An 18592-nucleotide genomic window follows, 5' to 3' on the forward strand; every position below is an offset into this window, starting at 1 on the left:
ACTGCCTCTTAGTCTGTCAGTTTAGGTTGGGCCTAGTGAAATTATGCAGTACTACTCAGACAGTTAATTTCCATTAGTGGTTCATTAATTACATTCTAATCCAGACTATTGCCATGGCTGAACATTCATTTTCATCCATTCTAATGCTATTTTAGGGTAAGAAGTGGGCAGACTTCCAGAGCAAAGTGAATAGTAGTTATTGGCCTGCCTTGAAGATGAACTGGAAAGTGTGGACCCCCTTCCAGTTCATCAACATCAACTATGTGGCTGTAGAGGTGAGCAGTTCTCACTGGCTTTTCTTTTATGGATTAATCTGGAATGTAGTGGTGCTCTGTTACCAATCTGTGTTGTTGTGTTTTCAGTTTCGAGTGCTGTTTGCCAACATGGTGGCCTTATTTTGGTATGCTTACCTTGCGTCTGTGAGGAAGTGAGACTCCCAAGATCTTCTCCCTGATTACTGAAGTAAGAAGACACAGGGTGTGCCTCTGAAGCTGCAGAACATTACAAGGACAGGTCTGTGAATGCCAGTGCAGCAAGATGGTACAACCAGGCAAATTGACTGGGGTGATGTGAAGGACTTCACTCGCATACTACAAAAGTACTACACTAACGAAATCATAACACATCTAATGGGTTGTTCACATGCAGAATAACCGATAACTAAAATGTTCAATGTTAATTCTTACTACTGAAATTTCCAGTCTTAAATTAATTGTGGCAAGGTGTATTTTGGTTTGAACAATGATAAATACATGTTACCTATTCTTGATAGATACAAATGTATATTATAATTTAAGATGAAGCATATGTGCTGTAGGAAGTTAATATCAGTAACAATTTCAACCTTGAAGGCAACTCATTTAACACCATATGAATATGCAATGTTAAGATTTATCAGACCACAATGCATTGTGTATATTGCTGACAAGGCTGACCTGTAGTTTGAGTCTCAGCTCAACTGTAAATGTTACTGCTCTTTCTGTCTATCAGGTCAAGTAAGGGAGCAACAGCACATCGGACTGAAACTGCCAAAGTATTTTACATCCTGATGTATTTGACTTAACTGTTTTTTATAAATGAAAGCAAAAAAAATGACATTGTTGCTTTAACTTTTGTTTTGAGTTGGAGCCATGACAATGATGGTAGACTGAGTTTTATACTTGGTTATTACTTTATTACAATGTCATTAACATTATTTCAACAAAAGCCAATATCAGCCATGCTTAATTTAAAAGTTTACAACTGACTACAAAATTAACACTGGTAATTGTTGGACAAGATAGCTTTTTCTCTATAGACATGGAATGCATAATAAGTTAAGGGCTTCGGGTGACCGGTGGTTTCAGGTCGATACTGGGTGTCTTCAGCCTCCCCTTAGACGGAGCGTCAGGTGAATAGTGCTTAGATTTCTGACACCATAGTCTTCCAGTTTCTTTCTATCATCGAGCTGCTTGCCCTCGTGAATCAGCCTCTGTTGGTCGGCTGGGACTCCCTCCTTGTTTTGGACCTTGGCTTTGAACTGGGTTACAGTCTCACCTGACACCACCTCATATGTGTGCGTCTGGCCCTTTTCGTTTTTCAGGAACACCTGGATATGAGTGGGTTCTGTAATCAGCACCATCACTTTGGATCCTGAATGCAGGCCATAGTCACTCAAAGTTTTTGAATCATCGCTGAGACTGATGTTGTTCCCATTGACACCTGACAGCCTCTGCCTTTCCATGGCCACTCCAAAGTGTTGGTTGATCAGACTCTTGAGCGACCCCAGAGTGGTGTGTGGCTGAACCGTCAGGGGATGTGAGTCCCCATTCAAAAGTGTTATAGTGAGTTCCATGATAGATATCTGAAAGAGGATTTCATGTATTATTTATTTGGCCTTACAATAGCATAGCTCAATTGAATGATTTAGTCTTAACACTTTACTTAAAGCCTGCAGGTATAATGCTTTTTAACTGGCTGAAAGAATGTATGATACTTTATCTTGTGTCTCTATCAGCATTTCTGCTGACTCAAATGGTTGGAATTTAGTGAGAATCATTATGAGATGATTGACAGACATAAGGTGGTATTATCATACATGCTCATGACAATTTATACAACATATTATAACCTTTATATTAACCTACAGGATTCAAGGTTACCATTGATTCAGCCCATTGCAATAACTAAAATAATGTGCAAGATAATTGCGTGATAGCTATTTAGCTTTAACAGCAGAGTTATATAAAGTATTATAGCCTAATGATGAAAAAAATACTTACCTTTTTCAGTAGATATTGTTGAGAAGTCCTTGTTGTGAAGTCTTGCAAATTGTTTCAACAAATAGTTTTGAGAAATCGGTATGTTGACAAAAACAACTTCTGTGATTGAAGATGGTGACCGTGTACAGCTGAGCCTGGTATATAACAGCTGATCTGCCCCGCCCCTCAAATTCAGATTCGTTTTCCCTCTCTGCCTCCCACCACTTTCGGTTTCTATTCTCTGATAATAATGATGTAGTCTGCTGCTATTTATAGAAAGTTGTGTGCAATAAATTGTTTGTTTGTTATTGTTGAGTTAAGACTTAAGAGTAAGAGCCTAAACCCCATGAAATAAACTTGCCCAATGACTTGCTCCCATTCCAAGGATGTAAAAAAATATATATTTCGTTGGAATTTATACATATCACACAAACATGTATATAGCTCATTCCCTATAATTCTATACAATTCCATCATTCTACATCATTCCATATAATTCTAGACAATTCCCTATCATTGACACAGATACTGTATGTTGGACACAAGAAGGAGAAACCCTTATAGATCATTCCCTATAATTGTAGACAATTCCCTATCATTCACACAGATACTATGTCGGACACCAGAAAGAGAAACCTAATATCATTGTCGATGAAACCCCATCCTTGGGAAAACCCAGGCCCAGATTATACTGATAATGACTAACAACTGCAGGTATCTTGTGATACGTCAGACATACGTGAGTGCAGAGGGAATTTTAACAGCAATACAAATAGACACACCCTGCCTCACCTTTCCCAAAATGAAAGCAAGTCAGCAGTTGAACCATCACGTGTCATTGTCAGCAGTTGAACCATATGGCTTTTGGACTTCACATCTCAGACTACCCAAAGTTATTCACCCTTATCTTCTCTAGTACAAACTGTAACCAGTGGAAGTACAGTTACTTGCATGTTCTTCAGTAAAGCCTATTTTATTTCTGCATCTGTGGACATCTCCAAGAGTCAAGGACCTCTGTGCATTTTGCTAATGTAATTGTAATGAGTCAGAACTGATGTCAGCTGAGGTAAGTGGTATTGAAAGCTGTTCAGAGACTACTGAGAAGTACAGTGCATTCAGAAAGTATTCAGACCCCTTGACTTTTTCCACATTTTGATACGTTACACCCTTTTATTGTAAAATCTATTCAATGGTTTAATTTCCTCATCAATGTACACACACTACCTTATGACAAAGCAAAAACAGTTTTTTATAAATGTTTGCAAATGTATTATAAATAAGAACAAATCACATTTACCACTATTCCGACCCTTTACTCAATATTTTGTTGAAGCACCTTTGGCAGCGATTACAGCCTGAGTCTTCTTGGGTATCACGCCTCAAGCCTGGCACACCTGTATTTGTGGAGTTTCTCCCATTCTTCTCTGGAAATCCATTCAAGCTGTCAGGTTGAATGTGGAGTGTCGCTGCACAGCTATTTTCAGGTCTCTAGAGATGTTCGATCAGGTTCGAGTCTGGACTCTGGCTGAGCCACTCAAGGACATTCAGAGACTTGTCCCAATGCCACTCCTGCGTTGTCTTGGCTGTGTGCTTAGGGTCGTTGTCCTGTTGGAAGGTGAACCTTCGCCCCAGTCTGAGGTCCTGAGCGCTCTGGAGCAGGTTTTCATCAAGTATCTCTCCATGTAAATAGTCTGGTGTCCATTTGATTAATTGTTCAGCAGTCTTATGGCTTGGGGGAAGAAGCTGTTAAGGAGCCTTTTGGTCCTAGACTTGGCGCCCCGGTACTGCCTCCTGTGCGGTAGCAGAGAAAACAGTTAATGGCTTGGGTGACTGGAGTCCCAGACAATTTTTGGGGCTTTCCTCTGACACCTTTTTATTTAAAAAAAAAAATCTTCACCTTTATTTAAGCAGGGGGACACGTCTGGCACTGCAGGATTTGAGTCCCTGGCGGCGTAGTGTGTTACTGATGGTAGGCTTTGATACTTTGGTCCCAGCTCTCTGCAGGTCATTCACTAGGTCCCCCCGTGTGGTTCTGGGATTTTTGCTCACCGTTCTTGTGATCATTTTGACCTCACGGGGTGAGATATTGCGTGGAGCCCCAGATCGAGGAAGATTATCAGTGGTCTTGTATGTCTTCCATTTCCTAATAATTGCTCCCACAGTTGATTTCTTCAAACCAAGCTGCTTACCTATTGCAGATTCAGTCTTCCCAGCCTGGTGCAGGTCTACAATTTTGTTTCTGGTGTCCTTTGACAGCTCTTTGGTCTTGGCCATAGTGGAGTTTGGAGTGTGAATGTTTGAGGTTGTGGACAGGTGTTTTTTTTTTACTGATAACAAGTTCAAAATAAGTTATTTCTTTCTCTCTCTCGGAGGACCTGAGCCCTAGGACCATGCCCCAGGAATACCTGACATGATGACTCTGTCCCCAGTCCACCTGACTGTGCTGCTGCTCCAGTTTCAACTGTTCTGCCTTATTATTATTCGACCATGCTGGTCATTTATGAACATTTGAACATCTTGGCCATGTTCTGTTTTAATCTCCACCCGGCACAGCCAGAAGAGGACTGGCCACCCCACATAGCCTGGTTCCTCTCTAGGTTTCTTCCTAGGTTTTGTCCTTTCTAGGGAGTTTTTCCTAGCCACCGTGCTTCTACACCTGCATTGCTAGGTAACACGGTCACCACCGATAAATCCATGATTATCGAAAACTTCAATAAGCATTTCTCAACGGCTGGCCATGCCTTCCGCCTGGCTACTTCAACCTCGGCCAACAGCCCCGCCCCCCCCGCTGCTCCTCGCCCAAGCCTCTCCAGGTTCTCCTTTACCCAAATCCAGATAGCAGATGTTCTGAAAGAGCTGCAAAACCTGGACCCGTACAAATCAGCTGGGCTTGACAATCTGGACCCTCTATTTCTGAAACTATCCGCCACCATTGTCGCAACCCCTATTACCAGCCTGTTCAACCTCTCTTTCATATCGTCTGAGATCCCCAAGGATTGGAAAGCTGCCGCAGTCATCCCCCTCTTCAAAGGGGGAGACACTCTGGACCCAAACTGTTACAGACCTATATCCATCCTGCCCTGCCTATCTAAGGTCTTCGAAAGCCAAGTCAACAAACAGGTCACTGACCATCTCGAATCCCACTGTACCTTCTCCGCTGTGCAATCTGGTTTCCGAGCCGGTCACGGGTGCACCTCAGCCACACTCAAGGTACTAAACGATATCATAACCGCCATCGATAAAAGACAGTACTGTGCAGCCGTCTTCATCGACCTTGCCAAGGCTTTCGACTCTGTCAATCACCATATTCTTATCGGCAGACTCAGTAGCCTCGGTTTTTCGGATGACTGCCTTGCCTGGTTCACCAATTACTTTGCAGACAGAGTTCAGTGTGTCAAATCGGAGGGCATGCTGTCCGGTCCTCTGGCAGTCTCTATGGGGGTGCCACAGGGTTCAATTCTCGGGCCGACTCTTTTCTCTGTATACATCAATGATGTTGCTCTTGCTGCGGGCGATTCCCTGATCCACCTCTACGCAGACGACACCATTCTATATACTTTCGGCCCGTCATTGGACACTGTGCTATCTAACCTCCAAACAAGCTTCAATGCCATACAACACTCCTTCCGTGGCCTCCGACTGCTCTTAAACGCTAGTAAAACCAAATGCATGCTTTTCAACCGATCGCTGCCTGCACCCGCATGCCCGCCTAGCATCACCACCCTGGATGGTTCCGACCTAGAATATGTGGACATCTATAAGTACCTAGGTGTCTAGCTAGACTGCAAACTCTCCTTCCAGACTCATATCAAACATCTCCAATCGAAAATCAAATCAAGAGTCGGCTTTCTATTCCGCAACAAAGCCTCCTTCACTCACGCCGCCAAGCTTACCCTAGTAAAACTGACTATCCTACCGATCCTCGACTTCGGCGATGTCATCTACAAAATGGCTTCCAACACTCTACTCAGCAAACTGGATGCAGTCTATCACAGTGCCATCCGTTTTATCACTAAAGCACCTTATACCACCCACCACTGCGACTTGTATGCTCTAGTCGGCTGGCCCTCGCTACATATTCGTCGCCAGACCCACTGGCTCCAGGTCATCTACAAGTCCATGCTAGGTAAAGCTCCGCCTTATCTCAGCTCACTGGTCACGATGGCAACACCCATCCGTAGCACGCGCTCCAGCAGGTGTATCTCACTGATCATCCCTAAAGCCAACACCTCATTTGGCCGCCTTTCGTTCCAGTACTCTGCTGCCTGTGACTGGAACGAATTGCAAAAATCGCTGAAGTTGGAGACTTTTATCTCCCTCACCAACTTCAAACTTCAGCTATCTGAGCAGCTAACCGATCGCTGCAGCTGTACATAGTCTATTGGTAAATAGCCCACCCATTTTCACCTACCTCATCCCCATACTGTTTTTATTTATTTACTTTTCTGCTCTTTTGCACACCAATATCTCTACCTGTACATGACCATCTGATCATTTATCACTCCAGTGTTAATCTGCAAAATTGTAATTATTCGCCTACCTCATGCCTTTTGCACACATTGTATATAGACTCCCCCTTTGTTTTCTACTGTGTTATTGACTTGTTAATTGTTTACTCCATGTGTAACTCTGTGTTGTCTGCTCATACTGCTATGCTTTATCTTGGCCAGGTCGCAGTTGCAAATGAGAACTTGTTCTCAACTAGCCTACCTGGTTAAATAAAGGTGAAATAAAAAAAAAATAAAAAAATTGCTGTTTGGGGTTTTAGGCTGGGTTTGAGATAGCACTTTGAGATATCAGCTGATGTACGAAGGGCTATATAAATACATTTGATTTGATTTGATTTGATTCAAACAGGTGCCATTAATACAGGTAACGAGTGGAGGATAGAGGAGCCTCTTAAATAAGAAGTTACAGGTCTGTGAGAGACAGAAATCTTGCTTGTTTGTAGGTGACCAAATACTTATTTTCCACCATAATTTGCAAATAAATTCATAAAAAATCCTACAATGTGATTTTCAGGATTTTTTTTCTCATTTTGTCTGTCATAGTTGGAGTGAAATGATGAATTACAGGCCTCTCTCATCTTTTTAAGTGGGAGAACATGCACAATTGGTGGCTGACTAAATACTTTTTCGCCCCACTGTAACAGAAGTATATGAGGGAGTTCCATAACTTCCATTTCAAATTTCCACTCGCGCAGCACCGAGACCCAAAAACTGACACTCATCCCACGATCAATAGGTTTTCAAAGTAGCCCAACACTACCGACATGACAACCCGGTCATGGTTGTTCTCGGTCAAACAGAAAATATATTTTCAACACGCGCGCCCAGATGGCGCTGGTACCACCCTGTCGGTAGAGCTAAAGACTTTGAATCTGAGTGTCCAGGGGTTCAAATAAATGATATATTTTGTTGTGGTATATTGACTGAAAAATACGTAATGCCCACGGACAGCCAGTGATGTGAATTCAAACTATTAATGCCACTGTACAGCACACATCTTTCAGTTAGGACTTTTATTTTGAAAACCGAAGGTTCTTTGTATTTGACACGGAAGTGATTCCATATATTTCTGCAAAATGTTTCCAGGTTATCAATGCCCACCAAGACAGACGTCCATGTGTGTTTGTTGTTGACGTCTATATTTCCCCTTATTTCAGTGTTTAGACGGGATTTAGGTTTCCTAAAATGTCGAGATTAATCGTCAAAAACCTTCCAAACGGGGTAAGTTATGTTAGAATGTGTTGTTGAATGGAGGATGGAGTTTGAACCAGTATCTGGGCTTGAGAAGACGAATATGACGAGATATTTTCTGACGCCCAGGATCCTTTAATCCTTTAAAGTCCCGATAATAAGCTCTGCAAACTTGATAATGTTCAAATACGTTCGGTATTTCGCATATAGCAACTATCGTCACTACTGCCGTTATGTACTTCCAAAAAATGTATAATTTAAATATCAATGATTTTTCGGGTTACTGTACTGCTGCTGGATCAGCCGAACTGCGTGGCAGTATTGAGTAATTTGCTCACTTGGTCAAAAACAATACTTTTTATACATGCATTTTGTTGATGTACATTACCGTGCGTAATAGCGAAAGTCAATGTTTTGAGTACCGAACGTATTTTGTCATTGTTACGTTTTCAGATCAGGTTAATGGGATATTGAATTTATGGTACTGGTTCAGATGGAGTGTAGCTACAGATCTAAGCTAAACGTAAATGGCTAAAACTACACAGCAAATAATTGTATCTACTATTTCGTTCTTGAATTACAGGGGCTAATGTGTGGTAAACTGGAGATGAGTTTGGCTTACGTTTGTGACTGAATTTACTTAACCTGAGTTTAGTTAATGATCGAGTTTACGTTTACCTTAGTTCAAAATGAACTTCTAGCCCCTACCCTCTTAGGCACTTGGGTATCTGAAAGGATATAATAATATATGTAACTATGTCTGAAGTGGTAGCTCCATTTTGTTTGCTGATAGGCCAAGCAGAGTTATCCAATCCTCTTAGATGTTTTCTCCACAAGTGCCGATGGAGTAGTGGCTAAGTCTGGGTTGATTTGTTATTCAGGGTTTGTTAAACTGAGTTTAGGTTACTAATGACGAGCTTTGCCTGCAGATGAAGGAGGAGCGGTTCAAGGAGATGTTTGCCGCCTTCGGAACCTTGACAGACTGCGGCCTGAAGTTCACCAAGGAGGGCAAGTTCCGCAAGTTTGGATTTGTGGGCTTCAAGACTGAGGAGGATGCGGACAAGGCGCTGAAGCATTTCAATAAAAGCTTTGTAGACACGTCCAGAGTAATGGTGAGACAGTTAGCCACCCATACTACTGAGTAGTGGTGAGATGGACAGCTAGCCAATCACAGATTGTATGTCAAATTGGATTCGCAAGCCTGGTTGACAGATAATGCCATCGTCTTCTCTGATAGTGTGTGTTGTGTTTTTGCCCAGGTGGAGATGTGCAAGTCGTTTGGGGACCCCACTAAGGCCAGAGCCTGGAGTAAACACTCCCGTGGCCCAGCCACAGCCCCCAGGGAGAATAACAAGGTACAGTATAAGGATAGGGCTGCAGTCAAGTGTTTAATGTTTTTGAATGTTTCACACCATGAGATGTTCCCTTCATCTTCTGGTCATGTCTACACACAGGGTCCTGGGTAACATTGAGGAGTTATTATATTGGGTGTTGATGTACCACAATAACAGGGTACATACTATGATGTATTTTGTGCTGAATTGTTGTGATAGATCATATCTATTCTTACATTTTTCTCTTGTGTGTTTTTTTCCACCAGGAGAAGAAGAAAAAGGAATCCCCCAGTATTCTAGGCAAAGTAAGTACATGTCTGCCTGGCAGAGGAAATACACTATGGATGGCGTGTAAGATATTGCAAATGCCTGAAGTGTTGGACAATTATTCTCTTCCTTGACATTCTGGTGATCTGTTTAATATTATTTCTGTTTAAACTTGTGTGTCAGCTGGAGGATGACGAGGGTTTCCAGGAGTTTGTGTCAGTGCATCAGAACCGCAACCAGGCATCTACCTGGGCCAACGACACTCTGCCCCAATCAGCAGCCCCCGAGACCGGACAGGGGAGGAGTCAGGAGAAGAAGCCTGCCTCCGATGATTACCTTAACTTTGACGAGTCAGATGAGGAGGAGGAGGAGGAAAAAGACCAGGGTAGGTACACATGCCTACATAGACCCTTTGTCTGACAGATGCCGGTAAGGATCTGTGTGTGTAAACGGTGTGTTTTCACTGTCAGGTGCTGATAAGGAGGCTCTGAAGTCTGGCCTGTCTGATATGGAGTACCTGCGCTCCAAAGTGGCACAGACAGAGGGTGCTGCTGTGGAGAAGAACAATGACGATGAGGATGAAGATGCGGAAGACGAGCCTGCCGCTGTGCAGCAGACAGATGGTGCCTATGAGAGTAGGGACACAGACTGTATCCAGAGGGCCACAGCACCAGCCTCTTCACTGGATCAAAGCCAGGGCAAGCCTGGCAAACAGCAGGAGGTAGGGCAGACTCCTAACCTTTAACCCCTAGCACTTGATGGGCACCAATAACCATCAAACCTTGGGATTGTATATTTGACCTCAAATCCAACCTTAATCAAACTGATGGAGGTTAGCAGTTAAAACAGCATAATGGTGTAGCATTCTGACAGTGCAATTAAGGTTGAGGGTTTTCATTACCTTATTCCCTTTGGTAAAATATATATGTGTGTGTGTCTATCTCTCTGCGTTCCACAGACTGAGCCCACCACTGAGTTCACAGTGAAGCTAAGAGGATGTCCCTTCAATGTCAAAGAGGTAAATGTGTGTTGGTTTTTGGGCATGGCATGGGGGTGTGATGAGTTCAGATGATTGTGAAAAGGGAGATATGTCCTTCTATTATGATGCAGTTGTTTGTTTATGTATGACTTCTTGGGTTGTTAATGTGTGAAATCAACAGCAACAAGTACGAGAGTTCATGACTCCTCTGAAGCCTGCTGCCATTCGAATCATCAAGAACGCCACTGGCAACAAAACCGGGTATATATATGTGGACATGCGGTCAGAAGAGGAGGTTGAAAAGGCTCTGAAGAAGAACAAAGATTACATGGGTAAGAATCAGACTGTTGTGTGTGTGCATGTTGGTTTCCTCACTGAGAATATAGAGACATGTATTGTGTTTGTTTGTCCTAAGGGGGGCGCTATATTGAGGTTTTTCGGACGAGTGTGAGGGGTGAGGTGCGCGCGGCGAGGCAGGAGAAAGGGAGCGAGAGGAGCTTCACCAGGGAGCTGAAGGATGATGAGGAAGAGGAAGATGTTGCAGAGTCAGGAAGACTCTTCATAAGGAACCTGCCCTACACTTGTACAGAAGAGGAGCTCCAAGACCTATTCTCCAAGCAAGGTGTGCACACACACACACATACTGTACTCCAAGCAAGGAGTTCACACACAGCTCCAAGACCTATTCTCCAAGCAAGGTGTGCACACACACACACATACTGTACTCCAAGCAAGGAGTTCACACACACCCCTGACCCCTCAGTCTGTGTTACAGGTCCTCTGGCTGAAGTGGTTTTCCCCATCGACAATCTGACCAAGAAGCCTAAAGGATATGCCTTCGTCTCTTACATGATCCCTGAGAATGCAGTGACAGCACTGGCCCAGCTAGATGGACACATATTCCAGGTACTAATCACACACCCTTACCCATTGTGTGTTTCTGACCATTAACCTGTAACATCTAACCTTCTATACCCCCATCTCTTTCTCTCTCAGGGCAGGATGCTGCACCTGCTTCCATCCACTCTGAAGAAGGAAAAGTCTGACTCTGCCCACTCTGGCCCAGGCTCCTCCTCCTACAAACGGCAGAAAGACGCCAAGAACAAAGCCAGTAGTACAAGGTCAGTTACAGTCTAAAGACATCTCTCCTTAGTTTAAAATCTCTCTAAATTGTCCAAGTTTATGTTTACAACCCAGTACTGGAATTGTTCAGTAATCTTATTGCCTTTTTGTGTTTGTTCACATTTTGATGTTTGTCCCTCTACAGCTCCCATAACTGGAACACCCTGTTTCTGGGCACCAGTGCTGTAGCAGATGCTATCGCTGAAAAATACAACACCACCAAGAGCCAAGTCCTGGACCATGTGAGTTCTACTCTCCCGTCTCCTCGGCCCCTTTTACCCATCTTGCCTTACCACCGAATACACCTTTCCCCCACCCTCTACCCCATTGTCTTTAATGATGTGATTCTCAGGAGTCTAAGGGGAGTGTAGCAGTGAGGATGGCTTTAGGAGAGACTCAAATTGTCCAGGAGACTCGACAGTTCCTGTTGGATAACCACGTTTGTCTGGACTCCTTCAGTCAGGTATGTTGTAAAACACTCTCTAGGACGTGCTAACCGTGCATAAAGGACATAACATCATATAAAGTTTAGAATATTATTTAAAGTTATAATTTTGGATTCCGGTTATTTGTGTCTGTGTGTTTAGGCGGCGGGGCCTCGTAGCATGTCTGTGTTCCTGGTGAAGAATCTTCCAGCGGGAGTGACGGTGGATAACCTGGAGGAACTGTTCTCGCCGCATGGCACCCTGGGTAGAGTGCTGCTGCCGCCTGCAGGCTTGACTGCCATCATAGAATACCTGGAACCCACTGAGGCCAAACAAGCCTTCACTAGACTGGCATACAGCAAGGTGTGTGTGTGTGTGTGTGTGTTCGTTCCATACAAATTTGGCCTATATAATGTAAAAATAGAATGCTGTCTGAGGAAGACCATGGTCCCGTTCAGGGGAGTATATGTAACGGATGTGAAACGGCTAGCTAGTTAGCGGTGGTGCGCTCTAAATAGCGTTTCAATCGGTGACGTCACTTGCTCTGAGACCTTGAAGTAGTGGTTCCCCTTGCTCTGCAAGGGCCGCGGCTTTTGTGGAGCGATGGGTAACGATGCTTCGTGGGTGACTGTTGTTGATGTGTGCAGAGGGTCCCTGGTTCGCACCCGGGTATGGGCGAGGGGACGGTCTAAAGTTATACTGTTACATATACTGTAACATATACTGCCTCACTCTCTAGTTCCAGCATGTCCCCCTATATTTGGAGTGGGCCCCTACGGGAGTATTCTCAGCAGCCATGCCTAGCAAGACACTTACACCAGATCCGGAGTCCACCACCAAAACCTCAGCACAGGAGGAAGAGGAGGAGGAGGAGGAGGAAGCACTGGGATCCACCCTCTTCATCAAGAACCTCAACTTCTCCACAACAGAGGAGACATTGCGTGAGGTAGGGTTAGCATTAGATGATGAGGAATAGAGGTTGAGTGAGTCATAGAGGATGCAGTTAGGTCGGAAGTTTTGTTGAATGGCTCATGTTTTTGGTTTGTGTCTTTCTATAGACCTTCTCCAAATGTGGCACATTGAAGACCTGCACCATCTCCAAGAAAAAAGACAAGACCGGTACTGAACATGACATTTTAAAGGCGGCGTGGTCAATCCCACGTCTGCATTGGCCTTGCAGCATTTATGGTTATATGGCCTCTGCAGAAGTCAGGGCGTTGATACTTCTTTTGATTTGCGGAGCAGCACAAAGCTGTTGAAGGAAGTTGTCAAGGGCGTGAGTTTGTGTTTATACAGGACCTCCCGCCCCCACCTACTGTCAATCAAATCATTTCAATGTGTAGCTATACAGAGCCCTCCGCATTGTTACATACATTTGGGAGGTGCACAGCAATGTGGAACATAGCTCAATTTGGCCTCTGTGTGGCTCTGCAATTGCGTCAGTCTCCGACCACAAGCATAAATTGAACATTGGTGTTCTGTGCTGTTTTGTCCCTGTAGGTCAGCTGTTGTCCATGGGGTATGGCTTTGTCACCTATCGGACGCAGAAGGCAGCAGAGAAGGCCATAAGGCAGCTTCAGGTATTGACCCTAGCCCTGATCCTGAACCTTTAACCTCTACACCTATAGATACTGACCTCACCTCTTTCTGTCTCTCTCATCCCCCCCATCTCACTTCTTTCTCTAAGCACTGCAGTGTGGATGAACACCAGTTGGAGTTGAAAGTGTCTGAGAGAGCCACCAAGTGAGTCACTCCATCATACTAATACCATCCATCATACATGGTTACATTCATTAACAACAAACTGATAGGAGTAATTACAGTGCATTCGAAAAGTATTCAAACCCCTTTACTTTTTCCACATTTGGTTACGGTATAGCCTTATTCTGAATTGAATGGGAGAAAATAATGACCACTACAGGGAATAGAGTGTTGACTAGTAACCAAAAGGTTGCAAGATCGAATTCCCGAGCTGACAAGGTAAAAACGTTGTTCTGCCCCGTCATTGAAAATAAGAATTTGTTCTTAACCACTTCTTAGGGATCAAATCTCGTTAACGGGATCGATTTGACAACATCTGGTGAAATGGCAGAGCGCCAAATTCAAATTATTAGAAATATTTAACTTTCATACAATCACAAGTGCAATACACAAAATTAAAGCTTTACTTCTTGTTAATCCAGCCACCATGTCAGATTTCAAAAAGGCTTTACGGCGAAAGCAAACCATGCTATTATCTGAGGACAGCACCCCATCAAACAAACACAGACAATCATTTCATCCCGCCAAGCACGACACAAAACTCAGAAATACGATATAATTCTTTGACGAGCTCTTTGAAGAGCCTCTTCTGTTGGCACTCCAATATGTCCCATAAACATCACAAATGGTCCTTTTGTTCGATTAATTCCGTCGCTATTTATTTGGCGCGTTTGATCCAGAAAAACACCAGTTCCAACTCGCGCAACATGACTACAAAATCTCTAAGTTACCTGTAATCTTTGTCCAAACATTTCAAACAACTTTCCTAATACAACTTCGGGTATTTTTTAACGTAAATAATCGATAAAATTTAAGACGGGATAAACTGCGCTCAATAGCGGATAAAAACAAAGTGGAGCGAGCTTTCAGGTCGCGCGCCCCAACCACAACAGTACACTAGACTCAACCTTTACACAAAGGAAAAACATCAACCAATTTCTAAAGACTGACATCCAGTGGAAGCGATAAGGACTGCAAGCAAGTGCCTTAAAAATCTAGATCCTCATTGAAAACACTCACCTAAAACAAATGTTTCCTGGATGGTTTGTCCTCAGGGTTTCGACCTGCCAAATAAGTTCTGTTATACTCAGACATCATTCAAACAGTTTTTAGAAACTTCAGTGTTTTCTATCAGAATCTACTACTAATATGCATATCCTAGCTTCTGGGCCTGAGTAGCAGGCAGTTTACTTTGGGCACGCTTTTCACCCGGGTGTGAAAATACTGCCCCCTAGCCTAGAGAGGTTATTAACGGACTTGCCTAGTTAAATAAAGGTAAAATAAAAAAATACCCCATAATGACACAGCAAAAACCGGTTTAGACATTTTGGCAAATGTATTAAATTAAATACTGGACATGTAACATTTACATAAGTATTCAGACCCTTTACTCAGTACTGTGTTTTAGCAGTGATTACAGCCTAGAGTCCTCTTGGGTATGATGCTACAAGCTTGGCACACCTGTATTTTCAAGGTTTCTCCCATTCTTCTCTGCAGAGCCTCAAGTTATGTCAGGTTGAATGGGGATTGTCGCTGCACAGCTTTTTTCAGGTCTCTCCAGAGATGTTTGATCGGGTTCAAGTCCGGACTCTAGCTGGGCCACTTAAGGACATTCGGAGACCTGTCCAGAAGCCACTCCTGCGTTGCCTTGGCTGTGTGCTTAGGGACTTTGTCCAGTCGGAAGGTGAACCTTTGCCCAAGTCTGAGGTCCTACGTGCTCCGGAGCAGGTTTTCATCAAGGATCTCTCTGTACTTCGCTCCGTTCATCTTACCCTTGATCCCGACTAGACTCCCAGTCTCTGCTGCTGAAAACATCCCCACAGCATGATGCTGCCACCACCATGCGTCACCATTGGGATGGTGCCAGGTTTCCTCCAGATGTGATGCTTGGCATTCAGGCCGAAGAGTACAATCTTGGTTTCATCAGACCTGAGAATCTTGTTTCTCATGGTCTGAGAGTACTTTAGGTGCCTTTTGGCAAACTCCAAGCGGGCTGTTATGTGCCTTTTACTGAGAAGTGGCTTCCGTCTGGCCACTCTACCATAAAGACCTGATTGGTGGAGTTCTGCAGAGATGATTGTCCTTCTGGAAGGTTCACCCATCCCCACAGAGGAACTCTGGAGTTCTATCAGAATGAACATCGGGTTCTTGGTCACCTCCCTGACCAAAGCCTTTTTCTCCCGATTGTGCAGTTTGGCCTGGCGGCCAGCTCTAGAAAATGTGTGGTTCCAAACTTATTCCATTTAAGAATGATGGAGGCAACTGTGTTCTTGGGGACATTCAATGCTGCAAAAATGTTTTGAAACCCTTCCCCAGATGTGTGCAGCAACACAATCCTGCCTCTGAGCTCTACAGACAATTCCCTCGACCTCATGGCTTGGTTTTTTCTCTGACATGCACTGTCAACTGTGGGACCTTATATAGACAGGTGTGTGCCTTTCCAAATCATGTCTAATCAATTGAATTTACCACAGTTTCTCCTAGTTGGAGAAACATCTCAAGGATGGTCAATGGAAACGGGGTGCATCTGAGCTCAATTTTGAGTCTCATCGCAAAGGGTCTAAATACTTATGTAATTAAGGTATTTCTGTCTTATTTTTTATACATTTGCAAGAATGCCTAAACCTGCTTTTGCTTTGATGTTATTGGGTATTGTGTGTAGATTGATGAGGGATAATGTTCTACTTAATACATTTCAGAATAAGGCTGTAATGTAACAAATTGTGGAGAAGGGGTCTGAATACTTTCCGAATGGACTGTATAAACATTTATGATAACACAATGCAGCATTTATCCTCTGTGGCAGACCAGGGGGTTTGGTCAACACCTTTACACAGATCAGACACGGACAGAGTATGATTAGCTCCGTTTCAAGGGTGTTTATTTAAATAATACATCAAAAAGAAAAGGATAGTGTGGCGGGCCGGGCGCAGTGTGCGCTAACCAAGGTGGCCAGGTGCACGGTGTAGCCTCCGACACATTGGTGCGGCTGGCTTCCGGGTTGGATGCGCGCTGTGTTAAGCAGTACGGCTGGTTGGGTTGTGTATCGGAGGACGCATGACATTCAGCCTTCGTCTCTCCCGAGCCCGTACGGGGAGTTGTAGCAATGAGACAAGATAGTAGCTACTACAACAATTGGATACCACGAAATTGGGGAGAAAAAGGGGTAAAATAAAAAATATAAAAAATAAATAAAAGGATTGGTCTCCCCCATGAGACCCTCTCCGGGATACCGCCTTCTGGGCTGCGGGTCTCGCGTCGGGCACAAAAACTGAACTCCCTGCACGCACATACCTCTGCAACCGTCCTCAACTATACGGGAGTCCTTTCTTCTCCCGCTCTCCTTTGTGTGCTGCCCTTCTGGCAGCTTTATGGGCCTTGCACAGCTGGTCAGCAATCAGCCCTTGATTATTCACCAACTCCCAATTAGTCCTGGCCTGGAGAGCCCGTCGAGACCTGGCACGTCCAGCAGATGGAGCCTTTGCCTCGTGATGTATACTGTCACCAGGCCTCAACGAGTCTCCCCCTGGTGGCTGACCTGTATGCCACACCTTATAGATATGTGAGTATTTTGTAATTTTTTTGTATTTGTTTATTTTGTATAGGTCTGCAGTAGTGTCTCGTAAGAAGCAGGCAGAGGGGAAACAGACCAGCTCTAAGATCCTTGTACGCAATGTCCCCTTCCAGGCCACAGTCAGGGAGATACGAGAGCTCTTCTGGTAATATATACATATACGCACGCACAGACATCTTCAGAGCTTTCTCTCTGAGACATTGCATTTTTCATCACTCACTTATGATGATAATATGTATACCCCCTCCAGCACGTTTGGGGAGCTGAAGACTGTTCGTCTGCCAAAGAAAGCTTCCGGTACTGGCACGGGGGCTCACCGCGGGTTTGGCTTTGTAGACTACCTCACCAAACAGGATGCAAAGGTGAGTGAGGATGAATGAGCACGGTGTGTGTTATTTCTTGTTTCCCCTTTAAAATGTGTGTTGTTGCTGTACAGTAGTGTTGACCGGTCTTGTTATTTCTTGTGTCCCCTGTAGAAAGCATTCTCAGCACTGTGCCACAGCACCCATCTGTATGGGCGGCGGCTGGTTCTAGAGTGGGCTGACGCTGAAGACACTGTAGAGACGCTACGCAGGAAAACAGCAGAGCATTTCCATGGTAACACATCATTGCCAAGAATGTCAGCCTACAGATACTGTTAGTTTGAATAAATTCATACAGTAATACATTTCAGATTGATGTTTTGAGAAACCTGTTCTCTGATGTCCCTGTCTCTCTCTTTCTCTTAGACATTCCTAAGAAGAAGCGGAAGGCCGAGGTGATGGAGGGTATTATGGAGACGATGGAGGCTGGGGGGACAGAGGATGACTGACCTCTCAACCACACACCCCAACCCAGCCCCGATTGTTGCTCTGTCAACCCATGTGGGTAGGAAGGACTGCGTAATCTGGACCTGAGTGACAGGAGAAGAAAGAATCAGATGGACCAGAACTCGACAGAAGCCAATTATTTTGTCAGTGATTCTGCTCAAAGCCTTGACAATCCTCTCAAACACGCTGAGGGACTTTGACAGAGCATTGTTGTTACGAGGAACGGGTGTGGGTGTGTGAGGAGAAAGCGGGACAGAGAGAGCGAATGTCTGTGAGAGAGCTCTGATGATGCATGGGACTCTGATGACATGATTGATAGAATTATTTGTACACAACAATTAAATGTTACCTATCTGCTACTGTAACTTTACGTTTTTATTGA

The 18592-nt window shown here is 44.1% G+C and overlaps 2 protein-coding genes and 1 long non-coding RNA gene across 3 annotated transcripts; 2 read left to right on the top strand and 1 right to left on the bottom strand.

Annotated features, from left to right (window-relative positions):
* Positions 1 to 26: 26 nt before the first annotated feature.
* LOC139389833 (uncharacterized) lies at positions 27 to 1107 on the top strand. The gene is made up of 2 exons (XR_011629433.1): positions 27 to 275; positions 363 to 1107. It is a non-coding gene; the product is annotated as an uncharacterized lncRNA (long non-coding RNA).
* A 51-nt stretch (positions 1108 to 1158) lies between these two features.
* On the bottom strand, positions 1159 to 2430 carry LOC139389831 (polyubiquitin-like). The gene is made up of 2 exons (XM_071136803.1): positions 2262 to 2430; positions 1159 to 1843 (listed from the first exon to the last, which is right to left on the bottom strand). The coding sequence occupies exon 2, from the start codon at positions 1832 to 1834 to the stop codon at positions 1364 to 1366; it is 471 nt and encodes a 156-aa protein (XP_070992904.1). The 5' UTR covers positions 1835 to 1843; positions 2262 to 2430; the 3' UTR covers positions 1159 to 1363.
* Positions 2431 to 7813: 5383 nt separating this feature from the next.
* On the top strand, positions 7814 to 18575 carry LOC139390218 (RNA binding motif protein 19). Its single transcript, XM_071137475.1, has 22 exons — positions 7814 to 7969; positions 8869 to 9051; positions 9199 to 9294; positions 9540 to 9578; positions 9724 to 9925; positions 10011 to 10261; positions 10499 to 10558; positions 10701 to 10851; positions 10935 to 11141; positions 11295 to 11425; positions 11516 to 11640; positions 11787 to 11883; positions 11994 to 12104; positions 12229 to 12429; positions 12806 to 13012; positions 13125 to 13185; positions 13567 to 13646; positions 13754 to 13809; positions 17433 to 17546; positions 17652 to 17763; positions 17878 to 17998; positions 18130 to 18575. Exons 1-22 carry the CDS (start codon positions 7934 to 7936, stop codon positions 18210 to 18212), a joined length of 2724 nt encoding a protein of 907 aa, XP_070993576.1. The 5' UTR covers positions 7814 to 7933; the 3' UTR covers positions 18213 to 18575.
* The last annotated feature ends 17 nt before the right edge of the window (positions 18576 to 18592 follow it).

The sequence above is a fragment of the Oncorhynchus clarkii genome, chromosome 30, assembly GCF_045791955.1.
Source record: "Oncorhynchus clarkii lewisi isolate Uvic-CL-2024 chromosome 30, UVic_Ocla_1.0, whole genome shotgun sequence".
Classification (NCBI taxonomy): domain Eukaryota; kingdom Metazoa; phylum Chordata; class Actinopteri; order Salmoniformes; family Salmonidae; genus Oncorhynchus; species Oncorhynchus clarkii.

What these genes read in the sequence shown, in the direction of transcription:
- LOC139390218 (XM_071137475.1), top strand. Translation starts at nt 7,934, where the DNA reads ATGTCGAGATTAATCGTCAAAAACCTTCCAAACGGG. An exon ending in GTCCCTTCAATGTCAAAGAG is followed by an intron (nt 10,559 to 10,700) that starts GTAAATGTGTGT and finishes TGAAATCAACAG; the next exon opens with CAACAAGTACGAGAGTTCAT. An exon ending in AGGCCATAAGGCAGCTTCAG is followed by an intron (nt 13,647 to 13,753) that starts GTATTGACCCTA and finishes TCTTTCTCTAAG; the next exon opens with CACTGCAGTGTGGATGAACA.
- LOC139389831 (XM_071136803.1), bottom strand. Translation starts at nt 1,834, where the DNA reads ATGGAACTCACTATAACACTTTTGAATGGGGACTCACATCCCCTGACG.